This window comes from Mustela putorius, unplaced genomic scaffold, assembly GCF_011764305.1.
Source record: "Mustela putorius furo isolate JIRA1106 unplaced genomic scaffold, ASM1176430v1.1 tig00003983_pilon_pilon_pilon, whole genome shotgun sequence".
NCBI lineage: Eukaryota > Metazoa > Chordata > Mammalia > Carnivora > Mustelidae > Mustela > Mustela putorius.
The window spans coordinates 9,255,052-9,270,529 of NW_025422123.1; the positions used below are offsets into that span (position 1 = coordinate 9,255,052).

A 15,478-nucleotide genomic window follows, 5' to 3' on the forward strand; every position below is an offset into this window, starting at 1 on the left:
TTCTTTGTCCAGCTTTGTCCAGTCTGCTAATAAGCCCATCAAAGGCATTCTTCATTCTTTTACATCGTTTTGATCTTTAGGTTTTTTGTTAATTTTTAGCTTTCTTGTTAATTTTTTTTTTGGTTCTTTCTTAACATTTCCATCTCTGCTTACATTGCCCTTATTTTCTTGCATGCTGTCTACTATATTCATTAGAGACTCTAATATATTAGTTAGAGTTGTTTTCAATTTCAGATCTGATAAATCCAACATTTTTTTAAAGATTTTATTTATTTATTTGACACAGATCACAACTAGGCAGAGAGAGGGGGCAGGGAAGCAGGCTCCCCGCTGAGCAGAGAGCCCAATGTGGGGCTCAATCCCAGGACCCCAAGATCATGACCTGAATGAAGGCATAGACTTAACCCCACTGAGCCACGCAGGTGCCCCATATTCATCCTTTCTGATGGAGGCATAATACTCCATTGTATATATGGACCATATCTTCTTTATCATTTTGTCTATCGAAGGGCATCTTGGCTCTTTCCACAGTTTGGCGACTGTGGCCATTGCTGCTATGAACATTGGGGTACAGATGGCCCTTCTTTTCACTACATCTGTATCTTTGGGATTAATACCCAGTAGTGCAATTGCAGGGTCATAGGGTAGTTTTCTTGTTAATTTCTTAAGGAATCTCCACACTGTTTTCCAAAGTGACTGCACCAACTTGCATTCTCACCAACAGTGTAAGAGGGTTCCACTTTATCCACATCGTTTCCAACACACGTTTATTGTCTTACTGATTTTGGCCATTCTAACTGGTATAAGGTATCTCACTGTGGTTTTGATTTGAATTTCCCTGATGGCTAATGACAATGTTTTCTTCATGTGTCTGTTAACCATTTTTATGTCTTTTTTGGAGAAGTGTCTATTCACGTCTTCTGCCCATTTTTTGACGTGATTATCTGTTTTTTGAGTGTTGAATTTGAGGAATTCTTTATAGATCTTGGATATCATTTGGACATGGACATGTAGTGTCATTTGTGAGTATCTTATCTTTTAAATTTTTTAAAATTAACATATAATGTATTATTTGTTTCAGGGGTAGAGGTCTGTGATTCATCAGTCTTAACATAATTCACAGCACTCACCATAGCACATACCCTCCCCAATCACCCATCACCCAGAAACCCCATCCTTCCCACCACCCTCCCCTCCAGCAACTCTCAGTTTTATTAACCCTCTGAGCCACCCAGGCACCCCATAAATCCAACATTTCTGGCATAAAGTGAGTTTGATTTTGATGCTTGCTCTGTCTCTTCAAGCTAAATTTTTGCCTTTTAGTCTTATAATTTTTTTTTTTTTTTGGATAGCCAGGCATATGATATACCAGGTAAAAGGAATGTCATAAGCTTTTAGTGAAGTGGTAGTAAGGTGTGGGAAAGGGGAAACATTTTCTATCCTATGATCAGATCTCAGTCTTCTAGTGAGTCTGTACCTCTGGACTCTGAACTTCTCAGGTGCCTTTCATTACCCCGCCGCCCCGCTCCCCTGGTCTTTATGTGGGACAGGATGGCTAGAGTGGGCTGGAAGTGGATAGTTCTCTTTTCCAGGTCAGTTAGATGCTGATAAAACCCCAGCTGGTTAAGCTCTGATTTATGGTTTCTTCTGAGGGCAGACTTTTTAAGAACAGAATGCCCTTGCATATTTTAGAATGATTCCTTTTTTTTCCTACCTGCCGGAAATTTGAGATTTTTTTTCTGATGTTCACTGTGAAAACCTAGTAGAATTCCAGGAAATAAAACTCACCAAAATGTTAGGGCCCCCAGTGACTAGGTACCCCTCTGGTTCCCAGTGACTGGAGTTTTAATCTCTCAAACATTCACACTGAGCCTCCAGCAGTTTGGCAGGTACAGTTCAGGTTTCCCTACCTCAGCACTGGTTCCTGTAGAGGTTTGTGTTTGTGGATTTCTGCTCTCACAAGTTGTGTCTCTGTATTCATTTATTGGTCTGTGTAATTTCAGGGGAAGACTGTGACTTTACTCCTTTCGAAATCTAAGTAGTATTGTTGGCTTTTCAGTTTGTTTAACTTTTTTACTTGTGAGGACAGTGTGGCAACCTCCAGACTTACATGCTCACTAGAAACTGGAAGTCTGCTCTCATTTTTGGGGGATATTTTCCTGAATATAGAATTCTGGGTTGATACTCCCCCCCACACACACACACCCTTCAGCATTTTAAAGATCTTGTTCCATTGTCTTCTGACCTCTGTTAGCTTTGATGATGTCCGTTTTTATTAGCATATGTATGTGGCTCTGTATTAAGTGTGCTGGTTTTCTCTAGCTGGCTTTTCAAGATTCTTACTTTATTGTTGGATGTCAGCAGTGTGACTGTGATATGCCTGGCTGTATGTTCCTTTTTTGTATCCTTGAGTTTCTTGGATCGTAAGTTGATGTCTTTAACCAAATTTGGAAAGTTCAGGTTATTACTTTTTCAAATAAACTTTCTGCCTCATATTTTCCACTGGGACTCCAGTTACACAGTAGTGTAAGTGAGGGACAGATTTTACTACATAGTAGTAAAGCATAAATATAACTTTAAAATATATGTAAAATTACTATGGAGATATGTGTGTAATACAAATGTATTTACATATTGCGTAAATATTTTAAATAAGAAATGTTTAAATATTTTAATAAGAAATGTGTGATTCAAGAGAGATTGGAGATGACTGCTTTTGCTAACGCTCTAAAATCTCAGGGATCTTTGTGTGCTTTCACCAAACCAGCATACCTTTAATATGGCAATTAACAACTGGTCCTGTAACTGAACTGTACATATTTGTCTTTTCTGTTAAATGATGGGCTCTTAGAGAACAAGGGTCTGACTTTACTTTTCTTTTTAGTTATGTAAAGAGAGTGGCTCCCAGGTCGATTTTTAGAAACCCCAAAATTCTGTTTATGAGAGGCAAAGTAAAACTGAAAGTCACTAAAAATAGGAATAGAAATGGAGAAAAAACTGCCAGCCAAAACTATGATACAGTAGAAGGCTGGAATAACAATTTTTATATCTGACAAATAGAATTTATCATAGAAAACTAAAGGACACAAAAAGACAACCTAATTTTTAAAATGTGCAAAGGATCTGAATAGACATTTCTCCAAACATTTTGGTTGGTTATGTTTGTGCAACCTTGTAATATTACAAAGCTACCAAGTTGGACACTTTTTAAAAAATTAATAAGCCATTGTATTTGTTTTTGTTTTTGTGTTTTTTAAAGACTTTATTTATTTGTCAGAGAGAGAGCACACAAGCACAAGCAAGGGGAGAGGCAAGTAGAGGAAGACACAGGCTCCCTGCTGAGCAAGGAGCCAGATACAGGACTCCATCCCAGACTGTGGGATCATGACCTGAGCCAAAGGCAGATGCTTAACCCACTAAGCCACCCAGGCGTCCCTTTTTTTGTTTTTTTTTTTTTTTTTTAACATAAGTCCTACATCCAACATGGGGCTTGAACTCATGATCCTGAGATCAAGAGTTACATGCTTCACTGACTGAGACAGCCAGGTGCCCCTAAGGTGGACATTTTTAAAAAGATGAATTTTATATGTTAATTAGATCTTAATTTTTTAAAAGCAATCTGTTTATTTAACATAAAGGAAACTTCAGTTAATTCTTGAGGCTCAGAGCCATGCAGATTGTTTTCCCCCTATGTTTAATAAAATTCGAAACTACGAAAGAGTAGGTTAAATAAATTTTATGTTCGGAAACTAACATTGCTAATGTTAAGTAAAAGAATATCACTGAAATCACTAAGAAAATTTAGAAATAGAACTGAATGATAAAAACGTGTTAAAATTTTGGGGACATAGCTAAGGGAGTATTCGTTCAGAAGGAAATACATACTTAAAAAAATATTTGCCAAGAAGAAATAAAGGTTAAAAATAAGCTATGTGGTGGAAAACAAATGAAAACAAAAACAAAACAGTCCAGAATCTTTGGGATATAGACAAAGTGATTCTAAGAGGGAAGTTCATAGCAATACAGGCCTGCCTTAAGAAGCAAGAAAAATCTCAACCAAACCTTTTACCTAAAGAAGCTAGAAAAAGAACAAAACCCAAACCCAGCAAAAGGAAGGAAATAATAAGGAGTAAAGCAGAAATAAATGATATAGAAACTAAAACAACAACAAAAAAAAACAGATCAGTGAAACCAGGACATGGTTCTTTGAAAAGATTGACAAAATTGGTAAATCCGTATCAAAACTCATTTTAAAAAAGAGGGAAAACCCAAAAAAACAAAATCACCAGTGGAAGAAACAACAACCAACACAATAGAAATACAAACAGTTGTTACAGAATATCATAAAAACCTATATGCCAATGAATTGGACAACTTAGAAGGAATGGATAAATTACTAGAAACATACAACCTACCAAAACTTAAACAGAAAGAAGTAGAAAATTTGGACAGACCGATTACCAGCAATTAAATTGAATTTGTAATTTAAAAATTCCAAAAAACAAAAGTCCAGGACCAGATGGGTTCACAGATGAATTCCATCACACATTTTCTCAAACTAATCTGAAGAAAACACGAGAGAAAGGAAAACTTTCATATTCATTCTATGAGGCCAGTATATCAAAACACAAAAAAAGAGAACCACAGGCCAGATAGATCGAAAAATCCACAACAACATAATAGCAAACCAAATCCAAAAATACATTAAAAAAATTGTACACCACGATCAAGTGGTTCGGTATTCATAAAACAATCTACATGATATGTCACATCAGTAAGAGGAAGCATAGAAACCATATAATCATTTCTGTAGATGCAGAAAAAGCATTTAACAAAGTACAACATCCATTCATGAGAAAAAAACCCTCTGCAAAGTAGACCTAGAGGGAACATATCTCAGCGCAATAAAGGCCTTATACAAAACACGCACAGCCAACATCCTATTTAATGGTGAAAAACTGAGAGCTTTTCCCCTAAGGTCAGGAACAAGACAAGGATGTCCACTCTCACCACTTTTATTCAACACAGTACTGGAAGTCCTAGCCAGAGCAATTTAGAGAACATAAATTAAAGGCATCTAAATTGGTAAGGAAGAAGTAAAACTCTCAGTGTTTGCAGGTGACATGGTAGTATATATAGAAGACCCTAAAGACTTGCCCAAAAAGCTACTAGAATTGATAAAACAAATTCAGTAAAGTCACAGTTTACAAAATCAGTGAACAGAAATCTGTTGCATTCTTGTACACTAATAATGAAGCAGCGGAAAGTGAATTAAGAAAGCAATCCCATTTACAATTGCACCAAAAAACAATAAAATATCTAGGAATAAACTTAACTAGAGAGGTAAAAGACCTGTCCTCTGAACACTATAAAAGACTGATAAAAGAAATTCAAGACAATGCAAGGAAATGGGAAAGATATTCTATGAAATGTTCATGGGTTGGAAGAACAAGTATTAAAATGTCTGTACTACCTAAAGCATTCCCTAGTTTCTGGAATCCCTATCAAAATACCAACACATTTTTCACAGAACTAGAACAATCATAAAATCTGTATAGAAGCCCAAAAGACCTTGAATATCCAAAGCAGTCTTGAAAAAGAAAAACAAAAATGAAGGTATCAGAATCCCAAATTTCAAGTTACATTACAAAACAGGGTGCCTGAGTGGCTCAGTCCTTTAAGCATCTGCCTTTGACTCGGTCATGATCCAGGGTCGGGATGGAGTCCCACATTAGGCTCCCTGCTGAGAAGGAAGTCTGCTTCTCCCTTTGCCCCTCCCCTCTCCTTGTACTTTCACGCATTTGCTCGCTCGTTCTCTTGCTCTCTCTCATAAATAAGCAAGTAAAATCTTTTAAAAAAACACAAAATGGGGGGAGCCTGGGTGGCTCAGTGGGTTAAAGCCTCTGCCTTTGGCTCAGGTCATGATCCGGGTGTCCTGGGATCGAGCCCTGCATCTGGCTCTCTGCTCAGTGGGGAGCCTGCTTTCTCTTCTCTCTATGCCTGCCTCTCTGCCTACTTATGATCTCTGTCAAATGAATGAATAGAATCTTTGAAAAAAAAAAGTTTTAAAATTAAAAAAAAACACACAAAATGGTAATAATTTTTTTTTTTAAGATTTATTTGTCAGAGAGAGAGGGAAGCGTATATGCTTACATGAGCAGAGGGAGAGAAATCCTCAAGCAGACTCCCCACTGAGCATGGAGCCCAAATCAGCGCTCAGTGCCAGGACCCTGATATCATGACCTGAGCCAGACTCAAGGGTTGGATGCTCAACTGACTGAGCCACCCAGGTGCCCCAAAGTGGTTGTAATTAAAATGGTATATAGTACTAGCATAAAAATAGACACACAGATCAATGGAACAGAATAGAAAACCCAGAAATAAACCTTTAAGAGTATGATCAATTAATTTTCAAGAAAGGAGGAATGAATATACAATGGGGAAAAACAGTCTCTTCAACAAATGGTGTTGGAAAAATTGGACAGCCACTTGCAAAAGAATGAAACTAGACCACTTTCTTTCATCATATACAAAAATAAATTGAAAATGGATCGAACACCTAAATGTGAGACCTGAAACCATAAAAATCCTTGAGGAGAGCATCAGCAGTAAAAAGCATCAGCAGTAATATCTTTGACATCAGCCGTAACAGTGTTTTTCTAGATATATTTCCTGAGGCAAGAGAAAATAAAACTTAAACACAGTGAAGGAAACAGTCAACAAAACTAAAGGCAGCCTATGAATGGGAGAAGCTCTTTGCAAATGACATAATTGATAAAGGATTGGTATCCAAAACCTGTAAAGAACTCCTACAACTCAATATCCAAAAGACAAGTAATCCAATTTAAAAATGGGCAGAAGACATGAACAGACATTTCTCCAATGAAGACATATAGATGGCTGACACATGAAAAAGATGCCCAACATCATTCATCAGGGAATGACAAATCAAAAGTACAGTGAAATACCACCTCACACCTGTCCAAATGACCAAAATCAAAACAAACAACCAAGTGTTGATGAGGATGTGAAGAAAAAGCAATTGGTAGGAATGCAAACTGGTACACCCATTCTGGAAAACAAAACAACTTAAAAATAGAACTACCTAATGATCCAGTAATCATACTACCAGATATTTGCCCCCAAAGTACAAAAACACTCATTCAAAGGATTCATGTACCCCGGTTTATTGTAGCATTATTCACAATGGCCAGGCTGTGGAAGAGCCCAAGTGTCCATCAATAGGTGAAATGGGTAAAGAGGATGTGGCATATATTACACAGTGGGCTATTATTTGGCCATTAAAAAAAAAGAAAGAAAGAAATCTTGCTATTTGCACAATGTGGATAAAGCTAGAAAGTATACTGCTAAGGGAAGTAAGTCAAAGACAAATATTGTATGATCATACTCCTGAGGAATTTAAGAACAAAGCAGACAAGCAGAGAAAAGAGAGAGAGAAGCTAAGAAACAGACCATAACTATAGAGAATGAACTGATGGTTACCGGAGGGGAGGTTGGTGGGAGATGGGGGAAATAGGGGATGGGGTTTAAAGAGTACATTTATCATGATGAAAAAAATAAAATACTAAAAAATAGCTATACATTTCCTGGTTTTGTCTGCTGAAAGGGTCTAGAACAATGGAACTCCTGTAGCAGTGAGCACATCTAATACCCAGATACTGGTTTCTTAATTCCAGTGTCCAATAAAAGGAATTAGAGCTCCATGATGAAATGATTGATTCCAGGGCTGGGACAGAGAAAATACAAATTAAGTTTGGAACATGTTGTGTTGCTCTCTTCCCCCAAGAAAAAGAGGGAACATGTTGAAAGGGCACAGGAGCCAACCTGAAAGAGCTCCTGGTGGTCACAGTTGAAACCATTTGAACAGTAAAATGATTGGATTAAACTCTAACCCATAGACTCAAATAAATACTCATGAGACCACACTGATAGAAGTATTTGGTTGAATAAATAAATGGGAGAGAAGGGATGTTTTCAGTAGTTTTCCCATACTGAAAAATTCCAATTAATAAATAAGACAGGAATGCAGAAAATAGAAAGTTATCATTAGGCAAATGACATATCAGTAACTGTAGACAAGATTCATTGATAGGGGCACCGGGGTGGCTCAGTGGGTTAAAGCCTCTGCCTTCGGCTCCGGTCATGATCCCAAGGTCCTGGGATGGAGCCCCACATCGAGCTGTCTGCTCAGCGGGGAGCCTGCTTCCTCCTCTCTCTCTCTGCCTGCCTCTCAGCCTACTTGTGATCTCTGTCAAATAAATAAATAAAATCTTTAAAAAAAAAAAGATTCATTGATAAATGCTAAAAGTAGTAGAAAAAAGTTTGAGAAATAGTAGGATATTTGCATAGTCTCAAAGTATCTCCCCAAATATATTTATTGATAAATGCTAAAAGTAGTAGATAAAAATTTGAAAAATAGTGGGATATTTGCATAGTCTCAAAGTATCTCCCCAAATATATTTAATTATAAAAGGTACAGTAGCAAATTTATAGTGAAGGAATCTGACAGATACCATTTTTTAAAATTAACATGTATTATTTGTTTCAGGGGTACATGTCTATGATTCATCAGTTTTATACAATTTTTTTTAAGATGTTATTTCTTTATTTGACAGAAATCACAAGTAGGCAGAGAGGAAGGGAAGTAGGCTCCCTGCTGAGCAGAGAGTCCAATGGAGGGCTCGATCCGAGAATGCTAGGATCGTGACCTGAGCTGAAGGCAGAGGCTTTAACCCACTGAGCCACCCAGGCGCCCAGTTTTACACAATTCTGAATGCTCACCATAGCATATACCCTCCCCAAGTCCATCCCTCCCACCCCCCTCCACTCTAGCAACCTTCAATTTGTTTCCTGAGATGAAGAGTTTCTTGTGTTTTGTCTCCTCTGCTTTCATTTTGTTTCATTTTTCCCTCCTTTCCACTATGATCTTATGTCTTGTTTCTCAGATTCCTCATATCAGAGAGATCATGTGATAATTGTCTTTCTCTGATAGACTTACTTTGCTTAGCATAATGCCCTCTAGTTCCATTCATGTCATTGCAAATGGCAAAGATTTTGGTGTTTTTTGATGGCTGCATAATATTTCCATTGTATGTATAAACCACATCTTCTTTATCCATTCGTCTGTTAATGGACATCTAGGCTCTTTTCCATAGTTTGGTTATTGTGGACATTGTGGCAGACACCATCTTAGCAATGTAAGCAAAGTTAATGCCACCAGTACTACGGCATATCAGATCAGCATCTTGTGCCCCATGTTACAATGTACTGAGGACAGAGCATCGCTTCCTGCAACATCACTTCTATAGTATCTTTGCCAAAAATACCTAACTTAATGTAATTCTGAACATGTCAGACAAACCCAAATTGTGGGACCTCTACAGAATAACTAACCAACATTTTTCAAAAGGGTATGGTGACAAAAATTGAGAGAAGGCTGAGGAACTGTTAGAATTTGGAGGAGACTTAAGGAGCCATGACATCTAATACAATGTGGGATCTTGTATTGTATCCTGAAAGAGAAAAAGGGACCATTGTGGGAAAACTGATTACTTCTGATTAAGGGCTGTAGTTAATAATATTATGCCAATATTTATTTCCTTGTATTATTGTTAACATGAGGAAAGATTTGTTTAGGGTATAAAGGAATTCTTTTTTGCACCTTTCCTATGAATAAAATTATTTCAAAGAAAAAATAAAAATAAATAGAGTAAACATCCAGCTCAGTAGGGTAGAACAATTGAGCACACTCAAAGGAGAGAGAAGAGAAATGGTCAGAAAATAAAAGTAAAAAATTGAGAAATACTGACTCTTTGTAATTAAGCCAATTTCCTTGCAAGACTGAATAAAAAGAATGCAGATACATAAAATTCAGAATGAAAAACTGGGAAACACATTTACATATTCCTTTTGGTGGTGTTATGTCTTACAAAGCTAGGTCCTCAACATTGCTGTGGTTGAAAAGCAGATACTTTGTGGAATAGGCAATGAAGGTAACAGTGTCCAACTTGATTCCAAAGTGTTAAAATATTGTTCAGTGACCAATAGTTACTAAGTTGTTTGGGCTTTATTTGATAAACAGAACAATTGTTTCTTTTAGACTAGGGGTACCCTGAAAAAAGAAAAAAAAAACTATGGTGACACTAAAGAACTTGGCAACCTCTGAAATATAAGGATTATAAACAACTAAATGCTAAAAAAAATTCAAAAACTTCAATGAAATGGATAAATTCATAGAAAAATAATAGGCAGCTTGAATGAAAAACATTGGAATGGTAATCAAAAATCTTCCCTCCCACAAATTAGGTATGACTGTATAGGTAAATTTTACCAAATTTCAAAGGGAAATTAATTCCCCTTTTACACAGGTTACTACAAAAAATAGAAAATGTGAAAACTGCCTTAACTCTTTATGAGCCTAATATACTCTTTATGAGCCTAATATAATCTTGTTTTCAATCCCTGATAAATTTAAGAGATTCTAAAGCCATTTCTCTTACTAATGTAACCAAAAGTATCTTAAATAAAATATTAGCTATCTGAATCCAGGAATATACTAAAAGAATAATGCATCATAATCAAATGGAGTTTAGTTCAGGAATCTAAATAGTTTGTCTTTATAACAATTATTAGTGTAATTCACCATTTTAATAGAGAAGAAAACTTTCTGAGTTGATTCTGGAAAGCATTATATAAATTTCAGCGATTGTTTATGATATAAATTCTTAGCAAACTACTGAATAATTTGGTGTTGGATTTTTAGAAACTTTTTGTTATGGACATTTTCAAACATTAAAAATAGAGTGAATGAATGGTATGATGAATCTTAAATGTACTTACTGCTCAGCTTCAGCTATTACCAACATATCGCAACTCTTTTTATGCACACACATATACTCACACACTTTTTTCTCTTGCCCTGCAAGTTTTTGTTTTTGTTTTTGTTTTTGTTTTTTTAAGAGAGAGCAAGCAGAGAGACCTGAGTGGCTTAGTCAGTTAAGCATCTGCTTTTGGCTCAGGTCATGATCCCAGGATTCTTGGAGAGAGAGAGCAAGAACATTGTGGTGGCGGGAGAAGGGGGTGTTGCAGAGAGAGAATATTAATCAGGCTCCACCCTGTGCTGCTCCTGATGCAAGGGACTCAATCTTACGACCCTGAGATCATGACATGAGCCAAAGTCAAGAGTCCGATGCTTGACTGAGTGAGCCACCCAGGCTCCCTATCTACCGGATTACTTTAAAGCAAATTCCAGCAGCATGCCTTTTAACTCAGAATATAGCTTTTTTTTCTCTACAACCATTAACATCCTAAAAAAATTAACACTAATCTCTTAACATTATCTAATACCTAGGCTGAGTAGAATTGTCCTGATTGACTCACAGGTGGATTCAAAGTCCACACATTGCATTGGCTGTTATTCCTCATTTTTTCTTTTAATCTGTAATAGTTCTTCTCTCTCTTATTTTTTTTTCTTTTCTTCTTTTTTCCATTTATATTACTAAGAAACCAGGTCATTTGTCCTGTGGAATTTTCCACAGTCTGGATTTGTTTATTGTGTTCCCATGGTGTTGCTTAACATGTTTTTTCATTCCTTGTATGTCCTCTAAACAGGTAGTTAGGCATGATTAAATTGTTATTTGGTATTGGGGGTGAATTATAACTTCATAAATATTGATGTGCTTAATTCTTAATGTCAGGAAGCACATGATGCTTGTTTTTTTTTTATTTGTTAAGATGATCAGTGAGTTTAGGTACATGGCAGATGCAACCATTAAAAATGTCTTCTTTAACCTTTTTATTTACTGTCACTGATGCCTGTTGTTTAAATCATTATATTATTAGGAGGTAGCAAAATATTCTAACTTGTCATTTCCTTTATTAGCTTGTCTTTTATAAAAGAAGCACAGTCCTTCCTTAATCCTCTGATTAGCTTCAGATATAGTTTAGATAGGAAAGAAAAGGCAAGATACATGCTTCATTTTCCCCCCCTAGAAGGTCACGTTCTTAGTAAACCTACTATGAACATAATACTAATGGAGAACCTTTAGATATGTTTTTCTTTAATATCTAAAGCAAGGCAAGGGTGCCTACTTTTACTGCTGCTGTTTATTATATCATTGGAGGTCCTTGTCAACAATATAAAGGAAGAAAAATAAAATGCATTAATATTATATAAGGAAAGAGATAAAGTTGCCATATGCAACTATATATATTCATTTACCTTGGGAGAAAAACAAAACAGAATTCAACAAACTGCAAGAACTGCCTTGAGTTTCATCAAGGGTCCTAAAAATCAGTGGTGCTACTTTTCATCATCCTTAAGCAACTAGAAAAGTATTTTTTAAAAATATGTTTTCACTTAAAACCTAGAGAGTATCTAAATATTAATCTAATCAAGAATATAAAGGATTCATCTGAAGAAAACTTTATAACTTCAGTAGAAAACTTAAGAAATAATCATGGACATGATAATTTCCTCTTATAACAATGTTCTTATTCCTGAAGTTTGTCAATAAATTCTAAGTAGCCTCTGTCAGAATTTTAGCTAGATATTTTTGAGAGGTTCTATACACTTAATCCTAAGTGATGTGTGGAAGAATAAAGAAGAGTTTTTGAATAGCTACGTCAACATTTTTAAAAAAGAGAAAAAAGGGAACTTCCAGCAGATATTCAGATATACTACAAAGCTATGTAATGTAACGTGGTATGGTGTAGGAATAGATGACTTGCACATATTAGCTGAGATGTAGACCCAAGGAGATGTAGGAACTTAATATATTACAAAGATGACACCACAAGTACTAAAAGATCATTGAGTAGATGGTGTTGAGAAAAAAAGAGCTCAGTATATATTGAGAAGTTAAACTTTATTCTGCATCATATGCAAAGGTATAATGCATTCTACCTAAATGTGGAAGATAAACCAAAAGGTTAACAGAAGAAAATAAAGAATATTTTTGTGACCTGGGTTTGGGGAAGAACTATTTTTTTTTTTTAAGATTTAATTAATTTATTTGACAGAATACAAGCAGTCGGAGCAGGAGAGGGAGAAGCAGGCTTCCTGCTGAGCAGGGAGCCTGATGGTGGGGCTCAATCCCAGGACCCTGGGATCATGACCCTAGCCAAAGGCAGCCATTTAACCAACTGACCAGCCAGGAGCCCCAGGAAAGAACTTCTTAAAACCTCAAAATACAAACCAGTTGAAGGTGTATGTGTGAATTTAATTGCATCAAAATAGGTACATCTATTTAACAAAGGACCCATAGGCAAAATTAATATACATGTAACAAATGAGAGACAATATTTGCAGTGTTCGATATTGCCAAGTGATTATATCCTCTAGATTAGATTGTGCAAATAAAATAAAGCGATCCCAGCAGGAAAATGGGCAAAGACAATATAGAAAAGGAAACCCCAAATGCAATAAGCGTTTGAAGAGTTGATCAAACATATTAACAATCAGGACATGCAAATTAAAACAATAATACACCATTTCAAATATGTTGGCCTTGCACATATTAGAAAACTAGATAAAACCAAATGCATTGAAGATGCAGGGCTATCCCTGCATCCCTACACTGGTAGGGGATATGTAGCCACTCTGGACAGTAGCATGGCATTCAAATTAAGAACTTAACATGTATATGACCCAGCAATTCTGCTCCTGAGTTTATTTGCCAAAGAAAGTCTCAGACACATCTGTAAGAACACATTTATACTGCTTTTATTACAGCATTATATATGGTAGAAAGGCATTGGAGTTGATCCATGTGTCCAGTACAGGGAGAGTAGAGAGATAAAATATTTTGGAAAAATGCCATGGCATATTATGTAGTGATTAGAAGCAGCAAATCAGATGTTCACTTACAAAATGAATGAATTATGTTATAGAAGGGAAAAAGTAACAGAATGAGATATATGATATAATAAGAGTTATATGCATTAAAAATACATGCACTTAAAAGAACACAGAGTAAGAGTAAGCACGGAGGAATGGTTGCCTATCAGGTTACAGTAACAAGGATAAGGGGAAATGTAAAGATTTTTGTAACTCCCTATCTCATTCCATGGAAGTATAGGGAGTCTCTTGTTTAAGATATGATCTATAAACGTATCTAACTGGCAGTATGAGGAAAGCAAATGAAACAACTGAAGTGAGATGAAAATGTGATTTACCCAAATCTAGTAGAAGATAATACATATCCAGTAGTATAAGAATCAGGTTCTTAAGCTGACTTCATTGCCCAAAGATCTAACAGATCTTTGGAAATAATACTTCCTTTCTTATAACACCAAGGCAGTTCACTATTCTGGCTTTTCTAGGATGGATTCCAACTGAAATATTATGTTGTGAAATACAGTTTTTTTAATGACACCCTGATTTTTTTTTTCTTTAACTTTACAGAGACTGTGCAGTTGATCCAACTTGTGTTTTATGCATGGAGTGCTTTTTGGGAAGTATTCACAGAGACCATCGATATAGGGTTAGTAATGTCCAGATAATAACCATACCCAACTATTAAATTTTATGTTAGATACCTTTTCTGCCTTTTTTAAATTCCAAGATTTAACATTATAATGGAGGAGAGTGGTTTAATAAATGTGTTATTTAAATCCTGTTAAACATATGATAGCAGTATAGAAATGAATTGTGAATCCAGACTTCTTGAACACATGGTTTAGGAACGACAGCACAGATACCAGTTTCTGCATATAGGTTTTTAACTAGTCTGTTTTGCTATTTCCTTATGTTTATTATTGTCATAATTCTCTGTTTATGCAGAAGGTTATCAAAAATTAGAGGGTAAAGGTGAGAGGTAAAACCAGGAGGGAGGTTCTGAAGGGAAGGATGTGTGAGAAAAGGAGTAAGGAAAAGTGTCAGGAAATTTAAGAAATATTCTATCTATTGGTCATCTTCTACAGAAAATTTGTCATTTCTTAATATTAAAGAGGCATCTTCTGCATTGTGAAAGAGGGCCCAACCCCAGAACATGACACCCGCGAATTTTACTATTTTTCTACTGCTGTAATGCAACCAGTACTTTTCCAAAAATCATCTATGTTTGCTTTTAGATCAGGGATCTGATCAAAGGCAGATTATTGCTAAGCTTATCCTGATTGATTCCGCTACTGGATATTGAAGACAAAGCCTTGGACATTTAAAAGTTAGGGAAGTGTTAGTAGCTAGACCTTGGCACCCTATTCTCAAATCATGGAGAGGGAATATTGCAGTCTTGTTATTAATTCAGGAGCCCTATTGGCTCAGGACTTTTACTCCTGTTTTTCTTCACTCTACCCGAGTATTGATAATAATGAGCTAAAACATACAAAATTGGATCCCTTGGATCTTTGTATGTTCTCTTTATTTTCCTAAATTGGTAAGAGAATCCCTGTTTCCCATAAGCTGCCTTACCTATCTTGGGTAACCATAAGAAGCACAGAAGCTACAGGGTTATCA

The 15,478-nt window shown here is 36.1% G+C and overlaps 1 protein-coding gene across 10 annotated transcripts in view; it reads left to right on the forward strand.

The window, feature by feature from the left end:
• Positions 1-15,478, forward strand: part of UBR2 (ubiquitin protein ligase E3 component n-recognin 2) — a 124,129-nt gene that overhangs the window by 25,180 nt on the left and 83,471 nt on the right. For 9 of the 10 annotated variants that reach the window (XM_045071243.1, XM_045071242.1, XM_013062239.2 and 6 more), the window contains exon 3: positions 14,426-14,504. The exons of the other annotated variant lie outside the window; for it this stretch is intronic. In XM_045071243.1, the coding sequence (XP_044927178.1) occupies positions 14,426-14,504 (79 nt within the window). The remainder of the gene's footprint in view (positions 1-14,425; positions 14,505-15,478) is intronic. 10 annotated transcript variants of the gene reach the window in all.